The following is a 13636-nucleotide window of genomic DNA, read 5'->3' on the forward strand; positions in this document are numbered from 1 at the left end:
AATGTGGGCCATAGTTTGGAGACCCCTTCATTAGAAGGACCCATGAGCAGCTCACATAAATCCAATAAATTGTAATCAATAATGCAAATGACTGCAGTGTTTTGCATCTTCATGATCTTTACATAAATATCACGACCTTCTATTGCACCTTCTAACATCACTCTGCAACTTTGCTGGATCTCTAATCCATAGAGAAAACCCCACACAAAAGGTCAAGATTGAGAATAGAATAAATGCAGATAAATAACATTGCAATTATACTGGTTGGGGGGGGGGGGGGGGGGGGGTAAACTCTTTTTTTCTGCAACACACTTGAAAGAGCTATTCACTTTCCAGCAGGACATTGATCCTAAAATCACAGTGAAAAACACACTGGAGCGGTTAAAAACAAAAACCTGAATGTGTTGCAATGAAGACAAACTCCAGATCTCAGTTCAACTGAGGATCTGTAGCGAGACCTAGAAATTCCTTTTCACCAACATTCTCTGTCCAGCTTGACTGAGTTTCAGCAACTTGATCAAGAATTATGAGCAAATACTTAGAGGCATTAAACCCAAAAGCAAAATTGTATTCTATTGCAGCTTACCAATTCTTAGATGTGATGGCTGCATTTTGTTTTTTACCTGGTGATCCGTATTTATTGGCGTATAACACGTGCTGACGTATAACATGCACCCCAAGTTTAGGAGATAATTTAAAAGAAAAAAACTTTTTGAAGGGAAGTTTAAGGAAAAAAAATGTTTTTAAATGCCCATCAATGCAGCCTTGTTCGTTTCATTTGCAGCCTTCCATTTAGCCTTGTCAGTCATTTGCAGCCTTGCATTTAGCCTTATCAGTCATTTGCAGCCTTGCATTTAGCCTTATCAGTCATTTGCAGCCTTGCATTTAGCCTTATCAGTCATTTGCAGCCTTGAATTTAGCCTTGTCCGTCATTTGCATCCTTGTCTGTGTCTTTGCCATTTAAAAATGGCGCCGCCGAGATACAGAGCGGATGTCCTGTGTATCTCGGTAGTTCTTGGCCGTTCTCGGCGGCTTTTGGGTATTTTTAGCCGCTCTCTGCTATTTTCGGCCGTTCTCGGCGCCTTTCGACTTTCGGAAAGGGGCAGAGTGTGGCTGAAAATAGCAGAGAACGGCCAAAGATAGCCGGAAGCCCCAGAGAACGGCAGAAAGGCTTACAAACAGCGAGGGATTGGCGTATAGCACGCACCCCCGATTTCCCCCCGTTTTTAGGGGGAAAAAGGTGCGTGTTATATAAAGATAAATACGGTATGTTATTTTTCAACAGAACAATATGTCCTACAGTGGTAGCAGTTAGAAGATTGAGATAAACCAATTTATTGACAAGGCTACCTACAATGACCAATTTTTTTCCCCATAATACATTTTTTTTATTTTTCACATGTTTTCCACAGACACATAGAAACCAACCAACCTTGTGATCGTTGCTGTACAATAAGTAAAACATATTGCAGTTAGTATCAGCAGTCCAACACAAAAATGTCTGGAGTCCAGCCCCCAAGAGGCCCAACAAGTAACACTATCACTGGTATATATAAAACAAACGAAAAAGAAAGAAAACCTAGCAGATACACAAAGTATGCACCTAGCTTTTATTTATGTAAAACCTATATCACAAAAGGACAAACTGTTGCTGTAACTGTGTATGTTGCTTATAAAGTATTAGTTGACGTTTTGCTTCAATTTGTTATTGTAATTAAACCTGCTATTACATCTAACACTACTCTCCCCAGGACTGACAATACTGGTGTCCAATGGTGTCTCTGTGCTCCTTCATCCAGAGTGTAAACACCCCAATGAAGGAGGTGTGTTACTGACCAGATCACCAGGTGAAAACAAAAAAGTTCTAACAAAGAAAATGAAAGCAGTCACCACATCTAATGATTGGTTTTGGGGTTCAGTGTCACTTTAATGCTTGAAGTTCTAAACATTCTAATGAAAGTTTGTTATAATAGAAAATGTAGAATGTGTCTATGTATATGTTGTATAGATATTCTTATTTATATTTTCAGGGGAGCATGTGAATGCTTAGACATTAATAAAGATCTATTTATTGCAGATGGAGCATAATGTCATATGAGCTGAAATTACCATCAAAGACATGTATCCTCCCTATATCTCCAGAAGAGGAGTCTGATGAGGTTAGTATCTACTGTTCTGCCAACAGTACACTGGCTGAAAGTGAACTTGTTAGCATCACAGAACAGGTGTGACTGTAGGGCAATTTTTCTTCCTCACCTTTTGTGGCACAGATATTCCCCATTGGACCTCTTGGTGGGTCTTGGGGATTACCTGGAACCGTGACTATTCTGAAACGTGGTAATGTTTTCAATTAAAGGTCCTACAAATGCTCCAGAAGAAGCCATGTTTGTGGTGATAATAAAAAAGTGGTATTGCGCTCCCAAACGTGAATGTATGTATAAATATCAGAGAAAAATTACAATCTTTATTAATAAACCAAACGTGTCACTTTTGCAGTGGTCAATTCGTGTCCAAAACCAATAAAGTGCTGATGTGCATAATATATCCCTACATATAAAAAGTACCCTAATGTTTGTCTGTGCTCTTCCCCGGCATGAACCCAGTCTGGTCCACATGAACCAATTTGGATATGACCGACGACAAGCGAGTGGCCAATATCTTTGCCAGAATCTTGGCGTCCACATTGCTCATACTACAGGCCCATCTCCCTAAACAGTCTTGTGGGTACTTACCAGGCTTGGGTATTAAAAGAATAACAGACTCCTCTATGAACTCGGGTAGGGCCTCGGCCCCCACGAGTCCAGAGAAGAGAGTCCCAAGCCTGGGTGCCAGGAGATCCACATGCTGGGAGTAGAATTCGGTAGGCAGCCTATCCACCCCGGGGGTCTTCCAACCCTGTAGTCCCCCTATCACAGCCTGAATCTCTTCTAAGGAGATATCCCTATCCAACTCCATCCTATCTGCATCAGATAGGGTAGGAAAGGGGACCCTATCCAAATACTCCTGTAGTTCAGCCAAGGAATAGTTCACCCTAGAAGAGTAAAGCCCCTGAAAAAACTCAGAAAATCTATTATTGATGCCCTCCGGGGAAGTCACCAATTGGCCCTGGGCAGTGCGCACTCCCGCAATGTGGAATGCCCCCCCCCGAGCCATCGCCAGCCAAGCTAACAGCCTTCCGCTCTTGTTGCCATGTTCAAAAAGCTTTTGTTTCAAGTACACCATACCCTTTTTAGTCTGCTCAACATGATGCAGATTCAGGTCCCGCAGGGCCCTTTGCCAATCAGAATAAACAGGGTCACAGCCAGAGCGAACATACGCCTCCTCGCAACCAAGCGCCCTCCCCTCCAGCGCCTCCAATGAAGTAGCCGCCTCCCTCTGAATTGAAGAGATACCGGACTCATAGGACCCCATAACCACTGACTTAAATGCATCCCACACCGTATTAGGAGCTGCGGATTCCCCATTTACCAACCAGTAGTTACAAATGGCCTCCGTAATTGGTTCTTGCAATCTATCGTCCATCGCCCAAAACCTGGACAGACGCCACAGCCTCAAACTTGGAGGCTTAGCCTGAAAGAGCATGATATGCAGAGGGGCATGATCCGATATCCCACGTGGCAAATGCTCCGCTCCCCTCGTCCACCGCAAAGCCCCAGAAGAAGCGTATGCCAATTCTATGCGGGATAGAAGGTATCAGCCCAACTCTGCAAAACCAAGGAGGGCCGGCCCACCATGTGCAGTCTGTCCAGGTCCTGGGATGGCACCAAATTAAAGTCTCCAAAAAGAAAACAAAAACCCCAGTGTGTAAAAACTCATCACAGTTTGCATAATGTCATATAGTAATTGCCCCTCAGCTGGGTGGGGGGGGAGAGATGGAGACCCACCAACACCATTTTCTGTTCATACAATATTACATGTAGGATCACATATCTACCCCCCGAGTCTGTACGGACATCCAGTATCTGAATTGGTAGAAACCCGTGGACCAAAACACTCGCCCCCCTAGCGTACGTAGAGTACCTGGAATGATAAAGGGATCCCACCCACGCCCTTCTAAGACCAAGAATCCTACTACCCGTTAAATGTGTCTCTTGCAAGATGCACACATGAGGATTATATTTCTGTAAGTATTTAAAAACCATGGAGCGCTTAGGGGCCGAATTCAATCCTCTCACATTCCATGAGACGACAGATATGGACGCCATAAGTCTCCAGTATTAGAATTTGTTTCAGTCCGCGGGTCCCCCCCCCCCCCCCCCCCCGACACACCCAGAGCCCAGCGGGCAGAGTCTCTAAAACAGTTAAGTGTGGTAGCGTGAAAAACATCATGAGGACAGTATACCATGCAAGAAATAAACATTGAAGGCAACATATTTTCTGACCTCTAAAAAAAAAACCTGTAAATAATGTACCCCTTTGTCTGCAACAGCAGAAACTGTACCCCCCCTCCCCACACCCCCAACAACCGTAGGAGGCGTGTCTTACCCCAAACCCCAACCATAACTAGAACAGTCAGAGCATAGGCTTGTAGCAACTAAAACCTCGGACTAAGCAATAGAGATGCTGGTAGTAGTCATCTTGAACAGTCTCCTGAAAAGTCTCAGGGGCTCAAACCTTGTTTCCCACATGACCATGAGCAGCCAAACCTGTGTCATCAATGTCCATACTCAGGTCTGCCTCTCCCCACCCCCGGGACCGCCAAGCAAACCACCCACCCCAGAGCCCGCTTATGTGTCCCTGTTGCCCAGAGCTCCAGCACCCAAACCTCCCCCCCTGGGGGGCACCAGATTTCCCCCGCAGAAAAGTCACCACTTGAGATGGGAAGTTCAACCACCGGGGGGCTAGAGCAAGGCCAAGGAGGGCCCCCCGAGGGAGAGGGGGAAGCATCGAGACCAACCCAAAATGCGAATATGAGACCTTCAATGCGAAATGAAGTCTTGATATACAGGGCAACCCCAACCTCCCCACTCCACCAAGGCACATTACCACTCTGTCCCTCTCCAAGGATTTCAATGGTCGTTGGGTGACCTATCCACAGGAAGCAACCGTGTCCCTGACCTCTCCGCGGGAAATAGAAAAAACTGAAACAAAAAAGGTCTGTCCTGGATCATGGCAGAAGTTCCCCGCTGTCCCAACCAGGCGGGGGGCGCAGGACATCCTCAGACAGGATGGGGTCCCTCCAAAAGACAACCACACAGGCCCATCCCAAAAGCGGGGTAACCGGGGCTCCAATATAGTTATCAAACACAGTTCCATTTTAGCACAATTCACTCGGCAGCAGGATCACTCAGTCAGGTAGGGTGACATAAGCCACAGCCAGACATCAAAGAAGGGGCGGCAGGGATTCAAGCCATGTGCTGCATCCCGGGGAGCAGTGAAAATGCGCATCACCTCTCCGTCCTGTACCCCCAGTTTAGCCGGGAAAAGGACACTATACTTAATGCCCCGTGCTCTCAGTCCCGCTTTAATGTGGTCAAAGGATCGGCGGAGTTTCTGCGTCTCCATAGAGTAATCCGGGAAAATAAGCAGATTGCCGTTTTGACATTTCAACTCACCGGCCCTCCGGCAGCCCTGAGTATCTCATCTCGGTCCCTGAAGTTGAGCAAACAAAAGATCATTGTGCGCGGACGGGACCCGGGTGGCCCTGGAACCGGAGGTATCCTATGGGCGCGCTCCACTGTGTAGTACGGAGAAAGTTTTGCCGCAGGGAGGAGACTCTTCAACAGATCTTCCACAAACACAGTAGGGTTTCTCCCCTCAGCACCCTCAGGCAAGTCGACAATCCGAAGGTTATTCCTCCGGTTCCTATTTTCGGCGTCGTCCATCTTGTATTCCAGGGCACGGACCCTGGTCTGGAGCGTGTGGGTGGACGTGGCATGTTCCTGGACAGCATCCTCCGCGTGGCCCACTCTCTGCTCCACCTCCGTGACCCGGGAACGTAGCTTATCTAAGTCCTGCTGTATGAGCCCAACATCCAGCTGAACTGCCTCGAGCTTGTTCGTCAGAGTGGCCTGGCAAGTAGCAATTGCCGCCATCACTTCCTGAAATCCCAGCTTCGTCTCCCCCGACTGATCCTCCATCTCTGTTTGCGACGCCATTTTGTGCTCTACCTTAGAGGGGGTCGCCATGTGGGTATCCTCACGTGGAGTAGTTTCCACTGAGCCGGGCGGAAAATAAAGCTTTTTCCCCCTGTGCCGGTCCTGCAGAACATCCGGAGGCTACCTGAGGAGGTTTGGGAAATGTAAATCCAGTGGGAATCAGGATAATTGCCAGATAGCCAGCAGAGCTCTACCTTCAGCGTCCACTCAGTTCGCCATCCAGGCCACGCCCCCTATCTTTGGAATTTAAGTACAAGTCTTAGACAGGTAAATGAGTTTGAGGCATTTTTTGCCACTTTTACAATGCATGAGAGATACTTTCGCATAACCGGTCTATGCAAGTCTATGAATTCCAGGGCATGCATTAAGTTCAAGGAGCTGCATGGCATCTCTTCAACTTATCTCTATTATTCACATTTGACAGGTTTATTGCACTGCTTGAGATACATTCCAGGAGCTGCGAGGAGATGAGCACGCAGAGCAGCTATGCCCGCCTCTCCCCTCTGCTGCCCATTCACAGAAGCCTTTGTGTTTTGGTAAGGTGTTCACATATTACCAAGGCTTTTGTGATTGGAGGAGGAAGGGGCAGACATAGCAGTTTCAGTGACTCTCCTATTCAAGATGCATAGCTTAGAAGTAGGGATGAGCTCAGGCGTGCTTGCAACTGCACGTGCAGAGCCCACCAGGGAGTCAGCACTGCACAGGGCTAATCACAGGCAGTGAGACATTTTCCCGATCCGTGGCTGCACAGATCAGGAAATGTCTCACTGCCTGTGATAAGCGATTCACAGTGCCAACTTCCTGGCAGGCTATGCATGTGCGGTTGCGAACACACCTGAGTGCATCCTTGGAAGAATCAGTGCTGAGCTTCTGGTACTACAGCGATAGCTGTCTTCCAGGAGTACTTTAACCACTAGCTGCCAGCCCACTGTCATATGAGGGCGCGGGACGAGGCAGCTCTCATTCTGGGCCGCCGTCATATGACTTGATTGCTTCCCGGGCCACTAGGGGGTGCGCGTGGCTGCCACGTCACTGTGGTCCAGATGCGCGTGCCCGGCGGCTGCGATGTCTGCCGGGCACCCGCAATTGCCCAGTAACTGAGCAGGATCATGGATTTGTGTGTATAAACACACAGATCCACGTCCTGTCAGAGGAGAGACCGATGGTGTGGGGATACATAGGGACACCGATCGGTCACCTCCCCCAGTGAGTCCCCTTCCCCCACAGTTAGAATCACTTCTTAGGGCACACATTTAATCCCTCGATCACCCCCTAGTGTTAAGTCCTTCCCTGCCAGTCACATTTATACAGTAATCAATGCATTTTTATAGCAAGGATCACTGTATAAATGTGAATGGTCCCAAAATGTATCAAAAGTGTCCGATATGTCCTCCACAATATCGTAGTCACGATAAAAATCGCAGATCGCTGCCATTACTAGTAAACAAAAAAAAATTATAAAAATGCTATAAATCGATTCCCTATTTTGTAGACGCTATAACTTTTGCGCAAACCAATCAATATATTATGATTTTTTTATTTATTTTTTACCAAACATATGCAGAAGAATACACATCGGCCTAAACTGAGAGCAAATTTTTTTTTTTTTTTAAATTGGATATTTATTATAGCAAAAAGTAAAAAAAATTATTTTTTTCAAACTTATCCCTCTTCTTTTGTTTATAGTGCAAGGAAAAATATATAATTTGGGTACAGCGTTGCATGACCGCGCAATGGTCATTCAAAGAGCGACAGAAATGAAAGCTGAAAAATGGCTTGAGCAGGAAGGGGGTGAAAGTGCCCGATATTGAGGTGGTTAAAGCTGCCCGATATAAATAGAAGAGCTAAACCCAGAAGTTGTCATGCACCTCGCTGTTGTTAACTCGTAGTGTGCCTTCATTTTTTACACAGGAATTCAGCTTTAACATTTACTGTAGAATTCTGATGGAAATGACCTTGACCTTAACTAGGCACATCAATCAAGGCCAGCTCCCACACACCGCTTGTCTTTCCACATCTCCAAATAAAACTGCACCCTGTCTCTAGTTTCAGATATCTGCATATGAAGACTCAGTGGCAACTCATCTGGCTAAAATTCTGAATTCCGACAAGCATTCCGTAGTCATATCCTCTGCAAAGTGAGTGATTTTTTTTTCACAGGGTTATCTCCTGCACTGGACTTGCATTTTCCTATATATTTTTTTTTTTTTTCATAGTTTACAAAGGCAATATGCTGTTGGAAGTATAATTGTGTTTATTTTTAAAGTATGACATTTTTAACATGATTTTGTAAATAAGCCTGTTATGTTTGGCACACAGTCTTGCAATTATTGTATAGACTTTATAAGAATAGGCCTTGATACATACATGCATAGTCCATTCAGCCTTGGACTGTATAAATGTGTACAAAGTATGTAGTCCTTTATTGGAACTTGTTAAGTATGAAAGTAAAATGATGAAATCATCTAAATAGAATGCACTGTATTCTTGAATGCTTCAGAAGTGTGTAGCCCTGGTGACCATCACTTTGCCCATAGAACACTTGCTCTCTCCGTGCAGCCCACTGTGCATTGCAGTTAGTAGAGAGGCAGTGGGATACCAGGTGCTGGGATGCTTTCTGCCTTCTCACCTTCTGCTCTGGAATAAAGCCAGTACTGTCATGTGTCTTGATCTCCACCTGGTATTAGATATATAGTCCCAGCCTTATGTCGTCAGGGAGAGAGTGGTGCAGGTACTGGCGATCTGGTAAGTAAAAACTGCTGGGGATGGGGCTTAACAGCACTGCCACTGACCATCATTAAAGTGGGTTATTACTGCAGTCAGTGATCCAAGTCTGGCAGTTATTATTGCTTTCACCAACCCCGATGCCGAGAAATACAGTGGGGACTGATACCAGTGCTGGGTTTTATTTTTGTAGTCACTTACACAAATGCTGAGGGTTGTGAGAACCAACAATGCTGGGGGTTATTATTAGAGGGATTGACACCAGTGCTGGGAGTTATTGTATTGTGCAATCCTCTGGAAGTGTTAAAGGCTACACTTGAGGCCTTCTATAATTTTCAAGTTAACCAACACTGCCTGAAAGGCTCCCATTTTATACCATTGTTAAAGTTTGCCTGCTACTTTATTGTTTACTCAGTGTCCTTTTGAAAAAGTACTCCATTATAGCAGAATAGGCTATATGGTTAAACTTGTTCCCTATGGAAAAATATTGTGCATAGAGCAAAGAAGATTGTAACATTGAGGCCTCTCATTTACACATCCGCTGTGGACTCCTTTTTTTATAGGGCTGTAGAGAAGTAGCTGCAAGGCATTCAGGGGAATGCCTCCTGAATTACTTTTTTTATTTCCAGCTGACAAAATTTTCTATTGAATTGCTTTACCATGCCACAACAGTGGGCCATGTGTTTGGCTTGCGGTTATGGTGCATCCCATTCACTTGAGTGGATCACGTTTGGCATTGGTACTGCCTGCCAAAATGTGTAATGCCGTATAACTTTTTCCAGACCACAAAGGGCAATTGCCTTGTCTGGTGGCCATTGCACTATTTAGGTGAGTGGTCAGGGGGAGGTAAAAGCACAAATCAACCACCTGTTACTGCTAACCAGCTGCCCATGTGAACAAGCCCTTAGCCACTCTTTCTCTTTTGTTTCCTCCTTTAGGGTTTTGTGTGAGACTGTGAAAGACTTTGTTGCAAAAGTTGGGAAAACCTATGAAAAACCAACAGAAAACTTAGAGGAGGCAGAAGCAATGGCAGTAAAGGTAACAGTTATCTTTTTAAATGAAAACTCTTTAATGCTCCCTATAGGCATTTTAGATTTTAACCACTAGGCGTCCACGCTATAGCCGAAAGACGGCTACGACGCGGACTCCAATTGCCGGGAGGACGTCCCTGGACCGTCGTCCTGTTTATTTCCCCTCTGTGCGCTTCCGTGGGCACACATTGGGGAAATTTTTTGTTGGCCTTGTCCCAATCACAGATCGTGCTAAATGGCCAATCACAGAGGCCATTTAGCACTCGATCTGAGTGTCCAATGAGAGATGATCTCATATGTAAACTTATGAGATCATCTGTCATTGCCGGTGTCTTGGCTCTCCCTCCTCACACAGAGACAGCGCGTTAGGAGAGAGAGCGAACGGTTGCAGTGTGTGTGTTAGAAAGAAATAAAAGCGACACTAAAGTGCCCAAGGTGTCGCCTGTCCCCAGTGTCGTCTATTAGTGGCATCTGTCAGTGCCACGTATTAGTGCCATCTGTCATCAGTGCCACGTATCGGTGCCACATCATTGTCATGTGTCATTGTCCTGGTCCTCCAGGGCCTTCAAAAGTGTAATAGGTAGTCAACAAGTTAGATGTGTAATTTATGCACCTAGAACACCTGATGGTGCTCCCTGCATGTTGGGCCTCTCTAAGTGGCTAGGCTGTGAAAAAGTCCCACACATGTGATATCGTAAAACTCAGGAGGAGTAGCAGAATTTATTTTGGGGGGTCATTTGGGGTATACACATGCCATGTGAGAGAAATAACCTATTACAATGACAATTTTGTGGGGAAAAAAAAAATCTTAATTTTGCAAAGAATTGTGGGAAAAAATTACAACATTAAAAATCTCATCATGCATCTTACTAAATACTTTGGAATGTCTACTTTCAGAAAAGGGTTAATTTGGGGGGTGTTTATACTTGCCTGGCTTGTTAGGGTCGCAAGAAATGAGAGAGGACACCAGTACATCAGATGTTAATTTTTTTTGATTTGCACAATAGATTGTAAACTCTCTAACTTTCACACAAACCAAATAATATCCACTAATTTGGGTTAATCTTACCAAAGATATTTAGCAGTATAAATTGTGGCCAAAATGTATGAAGAAAAATTAATTAATTGCAAAATTTTATCACAAAGACTACGAAAATGCATTTTTTCAAAATTGTCGGTTGTTTTTCATTTATAGTGCAAAAAATAAAAACCCCACAGGTGATCAAATGCCACCAAAAGAAAGCTCTACTTGTATGAAAAAAGTTAAAAAAATTCATTTGGTTACAGTATTACATGACTGAGTACCGTATTTATCGGGGTATAACACGCACCCCAAGTTTAGGAGGGCATTTTAAGGAAAAAAGTTTTAGGAGGGAAGTTTAAGGGAAAAAAAACTTACATTTAAATGCCCGTCAATGCAGCCTTATCAGTGTGCATCTGCAGCCTTGTCCATCATTGCAGAATGATCAGTGTCATTTGCAGCTTGCCCACCGCTGTTTGCAGCCTTGCAGAGTGTCATTTGCAGCTTGCCAGTGTCATTTCCAGCTTGCCCAGTGCCGTTTGCAGCCTTCCATGTTTAAATATCCCGCCGCTGAGACAGACTGACCGAGCGCCGCCGAAAAAGACCGAGCCGTCTGCTCGGCTCTGCTTGTAGTCCCGCCTCCCTGCTGTTTTTGCGAGCGCTGCCGAAAAAGACCGAGCCGACTCTACTGTGTATTCGGCTTGGCTCGGCTCGCAGTCATACTGGGCGGGACTGCGAGCCGAGCCGAGCCAAGCCGAATACACAGTAGAGTCGGCTCGGTCTTTTTCGGCAGCGCTCGCAGAAACACCAGGGAGGCGGGACTATGAGCGGAGCCGAGCAGACGGCTCTGTCTTTTTCGGCGGCGCTCGGTCTTTTTCGGCGGCGCTCTGTCTTTTTGCCACACAGACAGTGGGGATCGGCGTATAACACGCACCCACGACTTTCCCCCGATTTTAAGGGGGAAAAAGTGCGTGTTATACGCCGATAAATACGGTAATTGTCATTTAAAGTGTGAGAGCACTAAAAGCTGAAAATTGGTCTGGTCACATGGGGGGGGGGGGTTTAAGTGCCCAGTTGTCAAGTGGTTAAACAAATTAAAGCCTAAGTGTTGTGTAAAAAAAATAAATTAACCCAGTTAATCCAATCTATCCCTTGTGCTGCTGGCTTCTGCTTTCCTTGAAATCTTCATAATTCTCTGACCCCCCCACCCCAGCTACCATAATCTTCCTGTGTGGTGGAGGTTATTATAACAGAGGGAGTGTTGATAGGACTTGTCAAGAAGCTGTACTATACCTTCAGGTAATGAAAAATGTTTTCTGAATGGAGGAGGGGTCAAACCGTTCAATCTTTTGCCTGCTCTCCATCTAGAAATCACATTCATCCATAGAAGCTATAGCACATCTTCCATGAAGGAGCTTGGAATAAAAGGCAGGCAATCTTGATCCTTTCACAACTCCCACAGTTCCATGAGAACTGACGTGTACAAGATGGGGGCTGGAGGATGAAACTCAAAGCAGGAGCCAACAGCCCAGAGGACATCTTTGAGCCTCCATAGATGAGTTTGTCAGGAAACCGGGACCAAATCACATTAAAGTTAATACAGTTGCAAAATTCAAGATAGCCTGAGGTACGAGATAAGGGTTCCCTCCATATTTGCTGTTTCCTAGCTTTTTTTATTTTTTGACAGAAGAAACCGATTTCAACCACTTGCCTCCTGCACACTTCCACCCCTTCCTGCCCTGGCCAATTTGCATAGTTCAGCGCTATCGCACTTTGAATGACAATTGTGTGGTCATGCAACACTTTACCTGAAGGAAATTTTGATAATTCTTTTGAGACAGATATAGCTTTTTTTTTTTAGTCCTATTTAATCCCCACTGTGTCTTTTATTTTTTGCTAAACAAACAAAAAAATACAAAAGATTTTGAAAAAATACGTTTTTATTCGTTTGTTTTAAAAAAAATGTAAATTGCTAATTTTTTTTCCTTCACTGATTTGCACTGGTGGGGCTGTACTGACAGGCGTCACTGATGATCAGTGCCCTCAGACTGTAACCTGTGTGGATTTTCTGGTTATAGACTCTCCTCTATTCACACGCTGTCGGTGTGAGCAAGCGACTGCTAATAACTGGCAAATACTGTTTAAAGGGATGCTACAGTGGATTTTTTTTTTAAAAGTCAGCAGCTACAAACACTGTAGCTGCTGACTTTTAATAAGGACACTTGCCTGTCCAGGGCGCCCGCCATGTACCCCCGCCCCCGAGGCTGATACGTCCTTCGTATCGTGTCACATTACCGCCATCCTCACTAAGAGAATCAGGCAGTGGAGCCTTGCAACCTCACTGCCTGTTTCCTAGTGCGCATGCACGAGTCGTGTGGCCTTTTGTGAATGGGGTGCGCTGTGTTCTGGTACACACACAGTTCCCAGAAGGAGGAGAGAAGAGGCAGGTTAGGAAGACTGCCTAGCAACAGGTAAGTTAAAAAAAAAAAATTCTCTTATATTCACCGACTGACACAGCTCCTCTTTAGACCATTGGGTCATTACGCCACCTTTAGGAGAGGACTAGGCATGACATGTTAACATGTAATATAAAAAAACAGAACTTTCTAGTTCCGCCCAAGGGGTGGTCCTTTAGATAACAACCCCACAGCCTGCCTTGCAGCTTCAGTTTTTTTCTGCCTAGTGAAGGAAAAGGACCTAGGAACCCTGCAGGCCCATCGGTCCATGAATTTTTTGCAGAAGCTTTGCTTTTTGCGCAAGAT

At 45.2% G+C, this 13636-nt stretch overlaps 1 protein-coding gene across 2 annotated transcripts in view; it reads left to right on the plus strand.

Moving 5' to 3' along the window:
* The window catches only part of DGKH (diacylglycerol kinase eta), a 363187-nt gene that overhangs the window by 219633 nt on the left and 129918 nt on the right, over nt 1–13636 (plus strand). For both annotated transcript variants that reach the window (XM_077483186.1, XM_077483187.1), the window contains exons 12-14: nt 2078–2159; nt 8145–8236; nt 9761–9860. In XM_077483186.1, the coding sequence (XP_077339312.1) occupies nt 2078–2159; nt 8145–8236; nt 9761–9860 (274 nt within the window). The remainder of the gene's footprint in view (nt 1–2077; nt 2160–8144; nt 8237–9760; nt 9861–13636) is intronic.

The sequence above is a fragment of the Lithobates pipiens genome, unplaced genomic scaffold (genome assembly GCF_037356315.1).
Source record: "Lithobates pipiens isolate NorthernLeopardFrog02 unplaced genomic scaffold, aLitPip1_a1.2 Scaffold_16, whole genome shotgun sequence".
NCBI classification, from domain to species: domain Eukaryota; kingdom Metazoa; phylum Chordata; class Amphibia; order Anura; family Ranidae; genus Lithobates; species Lithobates pipiens.